Source organism: Asterias amurensis, chromosome 13 (genome assembly GCF_032118995.1).
Source record: "Asterias amurensis chromosome 13, ASM3211899v1".
Lineage (NCBI taxonomy): Eukaryota > Metazoa > Echinodermata > Asteroidea > Forcipulatida > Asteriidae > Asterias > Asterias amurensis.
The window spans coordinates 9,496,055-9,513,814 of record NC_092660.1 but is presented as its reverse complement, the minus strand read 5'-3'; the positions used below and the strand labels follow the sequence as shown (position 1 = coordinate 9,513,814).

At 40.6% G+C, this 17,760-nt stretch overlaps 1 protein-coding gene across 1 annotated transcript in view; it reads right to left on the bottom strand.

Annotated features, from left to right (window-relative positions):
• LOC139945863 (DNA repair endonuclease XPF-like) overlaps positions 1–17,760 on the bottom strand; it is a 30,428-nt gene that overhangs the window by 1,740 nt on the left and 10,928 nt on the right. Inside the window, exons 15-24 of the mRNA XM_071943361.1 lie at positions 16,750–16,887; positions 16,089–16,252; positions 15,180–15,273; positions 14,447–14,584; positions 13,526–13,663; positions 12,925–13,011; positions 12,552–12,725; positions 11,392–11,532; positions 10,045–10,178; positions 9,381–9,613 (exon numbers count right to left, since the gene is read on the bottom strand). Coding sequence (XP_071799462.1) covers positions 9,391–9,613; positions 10,045–10,178; positions 11,392–11,532; positions 12,552–12,725; positions 12,925–13,011; positions 13,526–13,663; positions 14,447–14,584; positions 15,180–15,273; positions 16,089–16,252; positions 16,750–16,887 — 1,431 coding nt within the window. The 3' untranslated portion in view covers positions 9,381–9,390. The remainder of the gene's footprint in view (positions 1–9,380; positions 9,614–10,044; positions 10,179–11,391; positions 11,533–12,551; positions 12,726–12,924; positions 13,012–13,525; positions 13,664–14,446; positions 14,585–15,179; positions 15,274–16,088; positions 16,253–16,749; positions 16,888–17,760) is intronic.

The following is a 17,760-nucleotide window of genomic DNA, read 5'->3' as shown; positions in this document are numbered from 1 at the left end:
AAAAACCTGAATGCAACAGTGATGTTATGTTAAAACTGTAAAAACATACTTAGATGCTAAAGAAAAACAATGATTGGTGAGCAAAAGAAGAACCAGAGCTACATCCACCGACTGTGGTGCTCCACTTTTACATTTACAAAGGATTGAAGAACGCAAAATACGCAGAAAAGTTCAGAAAAGTGGGGTTCCACGCTAAACGTTGCCTTAATTAATGGTTTAGTATGGCCGCATGGAGCAACTGTGGTACCACTACCAGTGTATAAGAGGTGACGCAATTAAATTCGTGAGCCAATTGCCAATCAATGTTCAAGACAACTACAAAATGTTAATGACGTTACTGAAAAGTCGATTCGGAGACAAGACATTATCGGAAACATACCGAGTGCAATTACATACGTTGACACAAGGCACCATCGACTCAACAGTTGAGTTTGATTCAAAGAGACGTGCCCATAATAATAATAATGAATGGCACTTATATATAGCGCTTCAAACAACAGTCTCGAAGCGCTTTACAAAAATAAACAGGTAAGTAAACAGGTAAGTTTTCAGCAGATGTTTGAAAATGCTCTCGTTCGGAGCAGTTCTGATGTTAAACAAATTAAACAAGCTATTCACATGACTAAACTATCACTTCTTATAAACTATACCCCTTGTTCTTCTTCTTTACATTTGACAAATTTCATAACTTCTTTCACTTCAACTTGCTATCAAAATTCTTCACCCCTCGTTAGTTTTCCTCCCTAAATTTCATAACTTATTTTTCCAAAATTACTGCTCCTCCCCCAGATAAGTTGGTATTAGATATTAATTTCCTATCGTTTTTGAAAACGTTTTTCTTAATGTACTTAAGCACCTTTTAAACAAACAATTATTTACTTTTTAACTATCATCAGTAGACACAGTCGTCTTTCCGAATTCTCTGTCTTGAACCACCTAATCTGGGTTTTATGCAACGTAAGTCCATCACAATTATTTGATTTGTTTTAAAGAAGTTAATATATTTATTTTTCTAGCATTTGTTTTGTTTTGATTTCCTTTCACCAATTTTGTTCACTTAACAGTTTCTTCTTCTCCAAATCCTAAAATGTTCTCTTTCACACATTTATATTGTGGAGGATGAACAACTCTTCAGCCTTGTGTGGAATAATGCAACTGACTTTATAGGCACATTTCCCCTGAACTTATTGAATTCAGTCTTCCTGAATCAACCCTTAGTGACATTTTCCAGGTTGGCAAAGTCTTCTCCCATGTACATGTAAGTCATTACTTGGGGCTGGCCGAACTGAAGAAGGTCGCTGATTGATGTGTAAAAGAAGATCCAAAGCTGCGTCCATCGACTGCGGTGCTCCACTTCTACATGCACATCAATAGAACCAAACTGACACGATGAGAGCATGCTCATTCTTACTAAAGTCTAGTTCTTGTTGAAATCACAGCTTGCATTAAGCACATTGCCCCTGAACTTGTCGAATTTGGTCTTCCTGAACCAACCTTCAGCGACATTTTTCAGGTCGGCAAATTCTTCTCCCGAATGAGTAAATACTTCTAAAAAGGGATGGCCGAACTGAAGAAAGTCGCTGATTGGTGTGAGTGAGAAGATCCAAAGCTGCGGCCATCGACTGCGGTGCTTCCACTTTCACATGCACAAAGAATGAAAGAACGCAAGATGCGCAGATGTTCATTAAAGTGGGGTTTACTTCTGCCAAGTGTTTTAGTCTGCAGAGAATAAAGCATGATGGTGAAGAGCAAAGTGCAAGAGTGTTGCCATGCAGTTTATTGGTGATCAGTGAAGAGGTTTCACCAACTGGAAGACAAGATGAACTGGATGAAGAGATTGGTCATCGCTCAATAATACAGTTTTTTTCTTTTTGAAAATGTTTGATTTTGTTTTGATTATGAGCTGATTGTTTCATGATGAATTTTGGAACAAATTTGTAAGAAGAACATATCTAGATTGATTAAAAAAAAACACATTTAAGGCAAGAACAGATGCAATATTGAGCAAAACAATTTCAAAGGGGATCATCAAAAAGAGAAGAAAAACACAAGTGTTTCAAGGAGCACCCCAGAGAACTACCCCAATTCAAAACACACCTCATACTGTTATCCAAAATCAACATTCAGCAACCCCAGTTGCCCAACAAGCTCCTCCACCAGCAACACCAACTCCCCAAAACAAACAACATAGCGCGACATCTTGAGCCCTACATAGAACTGTCCCCGCGGTGGGTACCATTCCAGCTCTTACAAATGCACAGCATTCCTTGGTAGAGGAGTATACAGAGAAGTCAAGCTCAAATATATCAACCAGACACCAGCTGATGTAAAGTACGTTGGGTTTGAGGATAGAGAGGCAGTCTTGCTAGAAGCAAGAGCAATGTATTCAAGATACACAGATGAAACACCACCGAGAGGGAGGTAATCCTTGGTAGAGGAGCATACGGAGAAAGCTCAAATATATCAACCAAACACCAGCTGCTGTAAAGTACGTTGGGTTTGAGGCTAGGCAGTCACAATAGAGGCAAGAGCAATGTACTCAAGATACACAGATAAAACACCACAGAGAGGGAGGTAATCCTTGGTAGAGGAGCATACGGAGAAAGCTCAAATATGACAACCAGACACCAGCTGCTGTAAAGTACGTTGGGTTTGAGGATAGAGAACTCCAGGGAGAAACCTTGTGATACATGAAGCGGCAGAATTTTCCCTGACACCTCAGTTTCCCTACTGGAAAATGCAAGTCCAAGAAGCAGTCATACGAGAGGCAAGGGCAATGTACTCAAGATACACAGATGAAACACCACCCCAAGGAGAGGTGATCCTTGGTAGAGGAGCATACGGAGAAGTCAAGCTCACATAAATTAACCAGACACCAGCTGCTGTAAAGTACGTTGGGTGAGAGAATAAAGAGGCAGTCATACTAGAGGCAAGGGCAATGTACTCAAGATACACAGATGAAACACCACCGCAAGGAGAGGTGATCCTTGGTAGAGGATCATACAGAGAAGTCAAGCTCACATGAATTAACCAGACACCAGCTGCTGTAAAGTACGCTGAGTTAGAGAATAAAGAGGCAGTCATACTAGAGGCAAGGGCAATGTACTCAAGATACAGATGAAACACCATCGTGAGGAGAGGTGATCCTTGGTAGAGGAGCTTACGGAGAAGACAAGCTCAAATACATAAACCAGACACCAGATGCTGTAAAGTACGATGGGTTTGAGAATAGAAAGGCAGTCATATGAGAGGTAAGGGCAATGTACTCAAGATACACAGATGAAACACCACCATGAGGAGAAGTGATCCTTGGTAGAGGAGCATACGGAGAAGTCAAGCTCAAATATATTAACCAGACACCAGCTGCTGTAAAGTACGTTGGGTTTGAGGATAGAGAGGCAGTCTTGCTAGAGGCAGGAGCAATGTACTCAAGATACACAGATGAAACACCACCGCGAGGAGAGGTGATCCTTGGTAGAGGAGCATACGGAGAAGTCAAGCTCACATGAATTAACCAGACACCAGCTGCTGTAAAGTACGTTGGGTTTGAGGATAGAGAGGCAGTCTTGCTAGAGGCAAGGGCAATGTACTCAAGATATACAGATGAAACACCACCGCAAGGAGAGGGGATCCTTGGTAGAGGAGCTTACGGAGAAGTTAAGCGAAAGTATATTAACCAGACACCAGCTGCTGTAAAGTACGTTGGGTTTGAGGATAAAGAGGCAGTCTTGCTAGAGGCAGGAGCAATGTACTCAAGATACACAGATGAAACACCACCGCGAGGAGAGGTGATCCTTGGTAGAGGAGCATACGGAGAAGTCAAGCTCACATATATTACCCAGACACCAGCTGCTGTAAAGTACGTTGGGTTTGAGGATAGAGAGGCAGTCTTGCTAGAGGCAGGAGCAACGTACTCAAGATACAGAGATGAAACACCACCGCGAGCAGCACAGGTTGGCAATGAGACAAAGGAAGTGCTGCTGTCAATGGACAGCGAGAGCCAAGAAAAATGTCTGGCAAGCCGTAAGATAGCTACGCATTTGAAGGATACCGTCACCACGGCTTTGAAAAGGGCGTCGGCCTTATTAAGAGGGTATCCGACATGGTACAAGTTCTACTTCTCTTCATCCGAGCATTCAGAGAAGGTAAACTTGGATTTACATCTGTCATCTTATCAGATTGATTGGAACACACTCCCAGGTAACATCATTGCCTCACCTTCCGTCATGTCAGCTGACGCATTTAGGGGAGTGGTGGCTGCTCACATATAAGCAGCGATGAGGTTTTACTTGCACTTTGTACAAACAGACCCTGGCACGGCTCATGGACAAGAAGTCCTCTCGACATTACATCCAGACTTATGGATCGAGTACCTAAGTAGAAGTGATGATGCCATGGTTTATGGCTTACGACAGAGTTAACTATGCATTGCATGCACCGGTATTGGCTAGAGATGAAGAAGCTTAGGTCGTGTCTGACGGCGACTTTGGCTACTGCTACGGCTCTATCAACCTGCTTCCACATGTGGATTGCTATATGGTTGATATATTTTAGCTTGACTTCTCTGTATTCTCCTCTATGATCTAAATCAACCTGCTTCCAGTGTTGAAGAATAGGGAGACAGGCAAGATCTAACTGTAGCTGTAGCCTAAGTCGCCGTTTCGGACACAGCCAAATACAAAACACCCATCCGTAGAGGCATTTCAAAGGGGGCACTTCAGTGTTCAGAGACAGACGAACCATGGATTTGCAGGCACACCATGTGATCAGACCATTGAACAAACTGCAAACAGGGATTCAAAAACCAAAGAAGGACTCACAGGCATCACAATCAAGGAAGGTGCTGTACATCACTGGATTTCATCTCATCACAAGATAACAACTCAACACTTTATTTTTGTTTCAACCTTTAATATAAAGACTTTTTCTATCAGAAAGTGCATCCAAAAACTGCATTTAACCCTTTAAGAATCCCTCTCTAAACAATTACACGCATCATAAAACCAATTTGTAGTATATCTTTACATTATTTGTGTACCAGATACGACAACGCCAAAGATCAGAGGGAAAAAGCGCTTCCTTACGAGAAAGAGTTTGAAACATCAGAGGTCTTGCGATCGAGAAATGGAAACGACAGCAGATAGACAACAGCGTGTACTTAACTTGATAAGTTCATGCTTCATATACAAGGAATCGTAAGGCTGCAGAAGACACTCGGCACCGACTAAATGATAACAGAGTGCAAACATCATATGTCAGGGCCTGGAAAAACCAAGATGAACACAAAGACGACTCAATAACAACAGAGAACAAACATCAATTGCCAGGGCCCGGGAAAACCAAGATGAAACACAAAGACGACTCAATACCGACAAAGTACATACAAGAAATATTACGGACGCGTCAATCGGATGAAGATAGACATCGTCTTTGACAGCAACGGAAAGGCGGTATTCAAGGCACACACAAAAAGCACTTACTGAAAAAAAAAACTTGGAGCAATGAAGGACATAGAAGATTTTCTTGAAAGTGACTGTCCACTTAAATACAAGCACCATGAGCTGCCAGGACTTTGCTATGCTCAAGATTGTTGTCAACATTGTATGAGTTTCAGATGGAAAGAGGAAAGACCCAGTTTCTGCTAGGGAAGGTTAGCCCTTTACAAGGTTGTATTACCTTAATACTAGCTATTAATGTACACATACAAATAATTTTAAGCGTTGGTTAGCGTTACTTTAACAATCAGCCGAAGTGTATACACTTAATTATTAGTTATTCTTTAATTATGAAGTTATTGTATTGGTTTGGTGTAATAAATGGCAGCTTGCATGTGTCACACATGTGCTTCACGATATCTTTAAAACGCAATTTGATAGGTGTTTCCTGAATATTGTAAACAAATTTTAACAGTTGACAGTTGACAGTAAAACTAACACTAACACTGATTTCTCAAAGGCTGAGGGCGATCGGAACGAGGCTCCACCTGTAATATTGGGGTAAGGTCAGGAAGTTAATGTGGTAACACAGTTAGTTGAGGGGTTGGTGAAGACATTGGATGGCTGTCGGGTAGTGCCCCAAACTGGGAATAGGCCAGGGAAATTTCATGCTCGACCGGAGAAGATGTTCAGGAATGGTTGAGGGAATTCAAAACATACTGTGACCAAAATCACATTCCTGAGGAAAGCAAATCAGGATTGTTATGTTCATTGTTATCTGGTTCAGCTTTAGAGGAGATGCTCTGCCACTCTGTAGAGGTGCATGGAAGCCATAATAGATATCTTAGTGCGCCAATTTGGGGCTCGAGAAACGGTCCAAGATTTACAGCGCTTGTTCTTTGAGCGAGTGCAATCAGAATACGAATCCTTGATGGATTTCTCAAGATCACTAATCCGAGGCTACGATAAAATTATCAAAGCAGCAGGGGATCAGGAGAAGAATACTTTAAAGGCACTTAAGGATAAATCACTGATATGACAATTTGTGTCGGGGGCCAACAAACCCACAATCAGACTTGAATTGAGAAGACAGGAATTGTCAAACCCTGAGCAAACATTTGCGCAAATGTGTGCAGCAATGTTTGATCTGTTTGAGGAGCCAGAGAACTTGCAACCAAAATGTCAGGTCAGATCAATAGAAACAGACGTGTTTACAGGGAAGACAAATCATTCTTTGCATCATCTAATAGAACGACAGCAAGTTGTGCTGTCAAAAATGGTACACCAAAAACATCAACAATCAGTTTTGCTACAGCAGCTTATATGCAGGCTGTGCAAAACCTAGCAGCTGTTAATCTTCCACAAAAATTGTAATATTTTAACAGGACGGCAATGTACAGTTGTTTTATCTGCAGGGGCAGATAAGATTCAAAATGTGGGAGAGTTGGGGGGTTAGGAATTTGATTATTAGTGGTTTATGACTGGTTTGTACATTGTATTAATAAATACCTTGGACGGTTTCAAGTCTCTGATTGGTCAAAACCCGGTCACGTGGGGGAGTGTTAACGGTCGGTATAAAGACCGTCTTTGGAAAAAAGCGAATAAGTGGCCACTAAATCAGCATACATTGTGTAAACCTTGCGCGTTGCACTGTATCACATGCTTATTTATATCCATGTTAGTTTCATGACAACTTCCCACACTTGCGCGTACGCCGCTGAAAATGTATCAATTTGAGTGCGTGCGTGTAACAGGTGTGCGCGTATAAACTCATTTGTCCATATATGGTCTTGTTTACAGCGACATGCTACATGGATGCTGAGCTCACGCTGGTCTCAAAGATCAGTAATGTGATTAACGCACAAAAGAGATGGGAACCATCAAAAGCTCAAATATGGCCCCTGAACATGTCTGGAAGTATCGCCGAGAGAAAAGTCACAAAATTTGGACAATTTTAGCCGTTTAATTCGCTAAAAAAGGTATTTGTTACCCGCTACGTGAAAATGAGTCTAATGTTGACAATTTCAAGAATTGAGTTGTATGCATGGCTGGAAAGAACACACCAGCAGCAGTAATTTGGTATATGTCTCAGCTTTGGGGTGTGTCACGTTGCCGAGTTACTCCCATTTGAAATTATGTGCGCGGTTGGTTTCTAATTAATAATATTGTGATTTAGAAGGTGATTAATAACAATGATGAGGATAAAGTAAAGGAATGTAAAAATAAGGGGCAGTTTGGGTTAGACTTGAGAACAGAGCAGAGCTCCAGCAGAGATACCTTAAGTGACATCAATGTACTTGGGTTCAACTTGTCATTTGTCTGTTGTGAACTTCAACTTCAAGCCCTCCCGATTAATACTACTTACTATACTACTCCGCATGTACCTGAGGAACCAAAGGACCCAAACCCAGCCAAGACGTTACATTAATAATCAGATGTATTGTCACAAAAGTAAAGAAAAACAGTAAACACAAGTGTAAAACTTAAAGATAACACTCTGTGGTCGTGTACAAAATTGTCATGTATTTTAACAAAACAATTCTGGCTTAGTATATATTTGGTGGACCATTTTATGTATACTAGAGCTGCCCAAATTTACATCTTGCAATCAGGTAGATTTTGTAGAACAATCAGGGAGATGTTTAGAATTAAATTTAACATAATTGGGGGGGGGGGGGGAATCCATAATCAGGGAGATTTTAAATTTGTTCAACAGAACATGGAAAGATTAGTCTGTTTTAAAGAAATTTGTGCAGAGAGTTTGCAGCTGGCAAATTCCCATCTGGCTTGACCTCTATTAAAATACAGAATGGAATACACCTCATCTATCATAGACCCTTTTTCGAATCCACGACTTTGGCTTTGGATTCGGCTTCAGGCTCTGTTCTCTCATCTAAAGCCCTTAGCACAATCACAAAGCATGCGCAATAGACCTTATGCATTGACGTCATCCAGCGGCCATCTTAGTGGAAAAACGGTGACGAAACAATCGAAACGCACAGATTTGTACGCGCGGCGCACAGGATTTGCCATTAAACAACCTCCTTTTGACCTCTAGGTGAGGGCGCCCTACTGAAATGACGTCATGTGCATAAGGTCTATTGTCAAAACAACTGCGGGGCCAAGCTAGCCCGAGTCAAATCTGGAGCCACAGCCGTGGTGTCAAAAAGGGCCATATTCTGCTTATTGCAACATTCTGCATGTTCTTTTTACAGCATAAACAGCTGGCAAGGCAATACTTTCGAAAAAGTTATGGAAATTTCAAAATGAAAATGGCCTTGCCCTCTCGAAGATAAAATTCCAGACCTGTTATTCACGAGCCTATCAAGTGTGGCGTCAGATAATCAGGCTAGGACACTGCCTCACTGACCATGCAGAGAGGGGGTGCTATAACTAATCGCACAAACAACCCCGAGTGATTACAGGTACAAACCTACAGGTGTCACCTGTCATTACTCACGTCAGACGTCAGATATTCAGGCTCATCGGGACACTGCCTCACTGACCATGCAGAGAGGGTGCTATAACTAACCGCACAAACAACCCCGAGTGATTACAGGTACAAACCTACAGGTGTCACCTGTCATTACTCACGTCAGACGTCAGATATTCAGGCTCATCGGGACACTGCCTCACTGACCATGCAGAGAGGGTGCTATAACTAACCGCACAAACAACCCCGAGTGATTACAGGTACAAACCTACAGGCGTCACCTGTCATTATTCACGTCAGACGTCAGATATTCAGGCTCATCGGGACACTGCCTCACTGACCATGCAGAGAGGGTGCTATAACTAACCGCACAAACAACCCCGAGTGATTACAGGTACAAACCTACAGGCGTCACCTGTCATTATTCACGTCAGACGTCAGATATTCAGGCTCATCAGGACACTGCTTTACTGACCATGCGGAGAGGGTGTCAAGAGATGAAAGGTACAAACCTACAAGGCATCACCTCTTCCCTCCCTTCTTCCTTCCATAAAACGGTCTCCTCCCACCCTTCTGAATCTTTCCCGCCTGATTTGACGTTTTGGGGTCTTGGTCAACCGTTCCCTTGGAATGGAGGAAAGACCAGAGCAGGGTAGCGTTTCCTGAGTGCTCCAAGATCTTGGCAAGCTGCTCTTGGGTGAGGACACTGAGCTCTGTGAAATCTCTGACGGACTTGAGAAGGCGCCTGGAAAAAAATTAAGGCATAAGATTTGTTTTTCTTTGAAAGGGGATTTGCCTCTTCAATAGTCTCCCAAAGACCTTTTCAATGGAAGTGCCCTTTGCAAAAGTGTAAATGGCTTTGCCCTCTCAGAGATGAAATGCCAGGCCTGCTCTAACATGTGGAAACTGACTGGTTTTTATTTCAGGTCATGTGGTTTTTGCAGAACACAGAAATTTGGCTAAATAATGGCGAAAAGAGGAAATGGCCATACAAACTTAACTTTGTAAAGTGTTGTAAGTTATCTATAGTAATATAAAGAGAAAATCAGCTAAGAAAGTAACAAGCTTGTGTACAACTCCCTCCTTAACGGGCAAAATCTAAGGGTGGATCTTGAAGGAATTAAGATTGTTTCAGCAAACAGTGAAGACTATGGGTTTGATTGGTTGCAGACTCACCTGCAGTTGGTGACGTTCACCCCTGGCATCTTGAGCAGCATGTCGTAGGGACCGTGGTTGAATTTGGCTTGTTGTGCCTCTTCGCTCGCCGTAATCGTTGCAGCTGCTGCGGCGTCTGGTTGCTCACGTCCGACCTTTTGAAAAAGATACACAGATAAAACGATCAACATCAACAAAATACTGAAGTAAAAATTATCTGCACATGATGTCATTGACCGCCATCTTTGATGAAATGTACTACCATGGGCAGGGTTGTTACTATGCAATACCTTCAAACCGGAGTTGAAGTGCATATTTAAAGGTAGTGCACACTATTGGTAATTGTCAAAGACCAGTCTTCTCAATCAAAGTATCTTAACATTTTCATAAAATAACAAACCTGTGAAAATTTAAGCCCAATTGCCCGTCGAAGTTGTGAGATAATAATGAAAGGAAAAACATCCTTGTCACACGAGGTTGTGTGCTTTCAGATGCTTGATTACGGACTCTCAAATTTTAAATCTGAAGTCTCGAAATCAAATAAGTGGAAAATTACTTCTTTCTCAAAAACTACGTTACTTCAGAGGGAACCGTATCTCACAGTGTTTTATACAATCATACTATCAACATTTACACCTAGCTCGTTACCAATAAATTCTTTTACTAATAATTATTTTGAGTATTTAACAAAAGTGTCCACTGCCTTTAAGCGCCAATTCTTGGTTACAGTAAGCAGAGCCATGAAATTATGCCATGAATCTATTATAAGATGAATGGAAAGGAGGTGCTGTTCAATTTGGTGAGCAAACCCCGGTAAAACTGAGTTGACCAATCCAAAACGGCCCTATGTTCTCGAGTTGCATAAATTAAGACAAAACATTGTACCGAAAGGGGATGTTTTATACTTTCAAATACTGAGCGATCTGGTGAGGTACATAGCAACATCTTTCCCCAGCAAGGGGAAGTTCGCAGGGAGGGCTGTATTTTGCCATGTGTTTCACAAGTTAAGCCCCATGTGACGGACTTCCGTGAATAAATGTCCGGAAGCTTTCCATATGGTGATTTACACACCCACTGTCAAGTTTTCTGGCTCATGTATGCAAGATATTTCAACAGTAAACAGCTTTATGAAATATGGGCCTAAATCAAGCACCAACATTGAAATACGAAACAACATTGAAAAGCCAAAAAAAAGTGCACTTAGAATGACCAAAATTAATATTCTTTATCCCTGATGCAAATTAAACATATATTATAGAATGACATAAATTTAAAAAAATTAAAGAAGTGAATTGATAATCTCAGCATGTTCAACTTGTAAATTATAAAATCCAAGTACATTAAAATCATTTATGGCATGAATGTTACCTTCAATTCTTCAAAGAGTTGAGCCGTAGCATGAGGGCTGGGACACCATAGAATACGCAGCTTTGGAAAGTGCATTGTGAGGAGAGCAATCTTTGATGACAGGTCATTGAAGGTGATCTCACTGGAGGCAGTACTCTTTGACTGAAAATAGAAAACGGAAATCAATTGAGGAAAAGTCCAAATTGATACTTTCATAAATCGTACCTTGAAGTCGATACTTTGCAGGCCAGCTGTTTGGAAAAAAAGTAAAAAAACAGTAGGATCATTTCATTGAGTACAAGGGCTAACCTACCTACATGTATAGACAGAGTCTAAACTTTAAGCTCTTTTTTTGTAATAAAGACAGCAAAAAAAGTAACTAGGCTGTTGTAAAAGCACCTACATTTTTAAAATTGTTACTCATATTCTAAAAATGAAAAGGAGACGGAAAATTTTGTTGCGGGGATTTTGACACCTTGTTTGTTACAATCGGTCGAGTATTGTTGTCGTGCTTACAGGTGAAAAGTGCCCATTTTCATTGTTGCAGTAACTCCTATTGACATGATTGATTTCTCCTCTGATTCAGCATGAAGCTAATAGCGGAAATTTTGAAAAGCTGTTCTTGTCAATAGGAGTTACTGCAACAATGGAAATGGGCACTATTCACCTGTAAGCAGATACCGCGACAACAATACTAGACCGATTGTAACCTGTAAGCAGATACCGCGACAACAATACTCGACTGATTGAACAACCAAGGTGTCAAAAACACCGTAATTAAATTGTCAGTCTCCTGGTGTTTTCATTTTTAGAATATGAGTAACAATTTTGAAATTAAAGAAGCTTTTACAACTGCCAAGTTTCTTTTGTTGCTGTCTTTAGATTCTTTCTCAAATCCCCTTTGAACAGTCTTACGGATACCGGCGCTATATAAATTATTTTGATTGATTGATCGATTGATTGATTGATATAGAAGACTTTTCAGGCTATGTAACCACAATCTGTCTGATTCTAAAAAAATGGAAATCAGACAAAAGTAGGGGAGAAAACATGACTGGCTTTGAACTGGCCTGTTAGCCGCTCAGGTCAGGCACAATTACAGGGTAAACCCTCCTTTAAGTAGACCCTACTCTTCTTAGTGATATTTTCCAGCAAGGCGAGCGACCATTTGAAAGACTTACTTGCAATGAGAAAGACTTCTTGGGGTCAAACTCGATGAGTAGTACTGGATTCTTGTAGTAGCGAGTCATGGACATAGCTTGATTGAACAATCTCCCTGATGCCAACGATCCTATCAGATCACTGATGCTTTTTCTCTCTACGCAGATTTCGGGCGTTAGAATGTAGTCCCCGACCTGTCATATACAATAAAAGCTTACATTTATGTACACAAAAACAAAAGTAACAGTGATGCTGACATACATTCATCTTTGGTTTAAAAGCGATACTCTGCAACCTGTGGCATTCTATATATAGTTTTATCTTCATGTTTTTATGAATTTAATCTTAACTATACAAAATTTATTTCTCTCATTAAACTGTGTTTTCACGTACCTCGATTGTTACTGGCTCTATATCTATGCCTCGTTTATGAATTAAAGATGGCAGCTCACTTCTGAATTCACGCATGTCTACAATTATCTGCAAAAAAATAATATTTTAACAATATTATTGTATAAAAATGTAAAAAACAAGATATTTTCTTAGTCCAGTTCATACTTCCTGCGAATGGGAAACAAATTTTGATGCCACAAATTTGCAAGGAATAATTCGCTTCGCATTGGCAGGAAGTATGAACCGGGCTTAAGAGATCCACCAGCATGAAATAGCTTATGAGTTTACGACAGTTAGAAACTCTAAAGCCCGGTTCATATGCGATACGAATGTTGACGTCACAAATTCGCAACGAAAAATTCGCAGCAGTTCAACTCTGGGCAACTCACTTGCGAATATCGCTGCGAAAGGAGGGTTGTGACGTCAAATTCACATCAAATTCGCTTCGCATTCGCTTTCGCAGGAAGTATGAACCAGGCTTTACTCTTAAGAAATAATATCAGGTAAATCAAATGCTTTTGGGTATAACAAAAGAACTTTCATCAAAATCCAGAGTGTAATCTTTAATGGTGTAAATCTTTGAAAAAGCGAGAAATTGCACCTTTTGTTGCGCAAGTGTCTTTGTGTTGCGCCCTCCTGCTCTACTACTCTGCTGGGAGCCAGATGCAGATTGCTGGTCTCTACTCAGCTGGGGTGTGATCTCTCCGCGACCTTCAATCTCTTCAGGTAAAACCATTGTCTGTATAGAGAACCATTGTAGAAAATATGACCATCAAAATGAACTTAGGAAATTATTAATGTGACCAGGATGTAACACCTGTTTCAGACAGGCGCAACAGAGTCGCGCCGAACCAAATAGATAAAGAGCGAATCTAGGTCAACCCAAACAAATTTTGGTGTAAGACAGGCGAATCGTACATTTACATTGGCTCGGCTCATGACAAGATGCTCCACTAGAGTCGTTCTGAACGACTGCAACAGTCAATCTTTCGACTTCTAGCGCATCCAGTCATCATGTTTCAGACGTCAAGCTTTTCATGTAGGCCCTACTTAATTGAGAATTTGGTTTGGCGCGACTCTTGAGCACCCATTGGAAACTAATGTAAGTTTTTCTTGCAGAGGAAAAGGAGAGGAAGATCTTTCCCCTCTTGCTAGTCTGAGTGAGGCATCATCAGGTATTATTACAAGAGGAGATTTAAATTTGAGGGCGACATTGAGGTCAGATGTTGGGGGGTTGGTACGGCGTGGGTGGTTTGACAATAATAATAATAATTATTATTATTCTGGTTTATTTTATATCATATTAAAAACACAGCTACAAAAGAGTAGCTGATAATATAACCAAGCTCCCAATTTAAAATTGTTACATACATTACCAGTGAAAAAGAGAAGAAGAAAAAATTACAATAACGTACATGTATAGGGTCATGAATACACAGCATGTAAAACAGCAGAAATACTGATAAAATAAATTTAAAATTGAAGACGTCTCATCAAGGAAAATGCTCATCCAATAACTTACAGCTTTCTCCTTGATAATATGCTCAAATGCTTGTTTCTCCTTGCGGAGTGTAGTCAAGTATCGTTGCTCCTCAGTGGACCCTGAGTAGATGAGGAAATACACTCTGAGAGGAAGCCCTGGTCTGCATGCCTTGAACACCTGTTAAGAAAACATCAATTTAAAACAAAACAAAATTTAAGGAAATAAAAAGAGTAGTGCGAGGTCTTGAACGTTTGTTTAAAACTGACAGGGCCGTGGCCGTGCGACAAAAGACACAGCCGAAGGTTTTAAACAAATGTTTAAGACAGAGTCATCGCACTGTTATTCCTTTTTGTTAAAAAGCGCAACACTTTGGAAAATCTATCCAAAATTTTACTCCCAGATTTGCATTAAACTTCCATGGTTTTTGGATAATGATGGTAGAAAGCTTCCCCTCGAAATATTACTTTTTTAGGTGCTGTAGTTTTTGAGAAATGAGTAAAACAGTTTCACAAAAATAATTTTTGTCTCAGTGAGTCGACAAATATTTTAGCATGTACAACAAATTTATGCGACTCTCTTGAAAACATTCCTCTGTGATTCTTGCTTTTTTTCTCAAAAACTTGCTGACTAATGAAGCTGAAACTTAGGTAAATCATATGTAACATACATCTCCTTTCACAGTGAGTAACGATTCATGTCATGGCAAAAAACTTGATCTACAAAAGGTATCAAAACCCTTTAAACTGGAAGTCAAGAGATAATGATGTCTTACCTCTAGTTGCCTAACAAACTGAATCTCAGCATCGTATAGTATGACATAGAGGGGTTTGACTTCATGCAGTGTCTTGCTTAAGCTGTACGGATCTCTGCAGGTAACAAGTAAATGTAATACTGTTAATAGCAATAACACACAAAGTTATAAAGTGCTATATATAGACCGATCCGACCCACACCGGGCGCGCAAGTGTTTAGCACCGCGCGCCATTGCTGGGGTGCACATGTGCCAAGTTTTGTGCACAAAGACATGAGGAAATCATGTTTCTTTTTACTGTTTATGGAAACTAAATGTTTTCCTCAACGAATAACACAATTTCCTTAACAGGATATCATGATATACCAATGTAGATCACTGACCACAAATATTTGCAACAAAATATAGCAGAATCATCTTGAAAAAGGTGCTTGTCTCAGGCGAGTTAGGGGTTAAAGACGCGGAAAATGCATAAAAGTAGCTAAAATGCGGTACATCGGCAAGGTGTTTTGTCAGAATTTCAGTATTTTACTTTCTGCTTAATTAAAAAATTTTATCAAGAATGTAGTACGTTGTTATATCAAGCAGCCATATCAAGGAAATTTCATAGATTATCGAGGAAGACATTCAATTCCCATAAAAAGTGAAAAAGGAAAATGATTTTCTCGTGTCTTTGTGCACAAAACTAGGCACAATGACACCCCAGCACTGGCGCGCAGCGCATGGAGGCGCCCAGCACTTGCGCGCCTGGATCGATCTATAGGGTGCTCACAGCATTCAGAATACAACAGAATACAACAGCTACTCTAGAAAAACTTAATTAGATAGCAATAGAAAAAACAAGATGCTACCATACTATAACCACATTCTTTCATGCAAGAAACACAGAGACAAACACAATAAATTTTACAAATGTTATGGTTTGCTCACTTGCAGCCATGCAGCGGGTGTATGACGGTTAGTGGTGCAGAGGTGATACCATAGTAAGCCTCGGGTGAAGATACAGACAGCATCTTATCCTCCACATCCTCATCTGTATCATCATCATCTCCTCCTACTGCTTCAGCTGCATCATCAGAATCACTGGCTTCTCCCTGGAATAGATGTAAAGTCAGTAAAACTTGATAATACAAGAATTATTTGTAAATACCAAATAAGCCATAGTGGTTTCCATTGTTGGAACTCAGCTTTTGCGAAATATGCAAGGGGATCTATTAACCAATTTGTTTTCATTGAATCTTTGTAACTCATGTGGCTTTCCCCCCATTTTCAGTTAGACTTCAAGATTGAGTAAACAAATTAATGGTTAATATGGTGTTTCTGATTGCATGGAAGAGCTCAACCAGGCGCCTTTCTCAAACCTCGGCTTGGGCTCTGGCTCAGGCTCCAGGCACCGGGTGCAAAATACACGCTGCTCCAAAATAAATGCTTAATGCAGAGCTGCGTTTCCACTGCATGCGCAACATGCAGGCCAGAGACGGAGACGGAGCAAGCCAGAGACGGAGCCCAAGCCAGGGTTTGAGAAAGACCCAAAAATTCCATCCTATCAGAACTATTATAGGAAAGATGTAGGACATTCATCAAGGTTTACCCCATGCTTATGATCTCCCTTGCTCCCTCGGACCATCTGGGTAAGAGTAAGAGGCTCATCCTTTTTGCTCTTTCCATCATTGGCTTTTGATCTCTGCCCTTTTCTTCGTCCACGGCTGGCAGGTTTGTTGGCCTTGGGCTAAAAAAAAATAAAAAATAAAAAAACATTTATTATGTAAAGCGTTTAATTTATTTCACTAACCACTAAATTTAAGAGAAGACAGGATTGGCTCTTGTGTTTCTATCCTGATCTGAGCCCAATTTCATAAAGCCGAAAGCACAAAAAGTTGAATTTGCTTAGCAAAAAAATCTCCTGCTCAGCAAAATTATACTAACAGCCAAAATACCGCACATTTATCATTGTTGTGACTGGTACATGGTACCACTGCATTTCTTGCTTTGCTAAGCAAAGGATTTTACCATGCAAAATATTGTGCCAAACAGCTTTAATATGAAATTGGGCCCTGGCAGTAAAAAGCAGGCATGCTGGGCAAAGGGCTACTGGGCCATGGTCCCCGGCAGGACCCTTGCCAGGGTGTAGGGAGAGCCCAAGCAAGAAACAATTCCTTACCATTAAGCAGCTCTACATGTATATAATTGGCCCCTGGTTGATTCGCCTAAAAAAAATCTTACTTTCTACCCGATTTGATAATATTGGCACCAGTCAAACTTAGCAAATTACAAACATCTGCCATTGTTGTTAATACTGATAAGCTCGGTTTATACTTCCTGCCAATGCGAAGCAAATTTTTACGTCACATGGCTGTTCTCGCAGCAATTTTTTTTTGCAGGAGTTAAGCACAAGTCAATTGATGCGAATTATTGGTTGAGAACTTGTGACGTCAAAATTTGTATCGCATTCGCATGAACCAGGCTTTATAGAAAGGTTTGCGGTAACACCATGTAATGACTATCTCCAGAAGACGATCAGAGCATACTGATCGAAACGTCGAGCTGAAACCAACGGTTCTTCTCAGAACCACCCCAACTCATTAGAGATAGTCATTACATG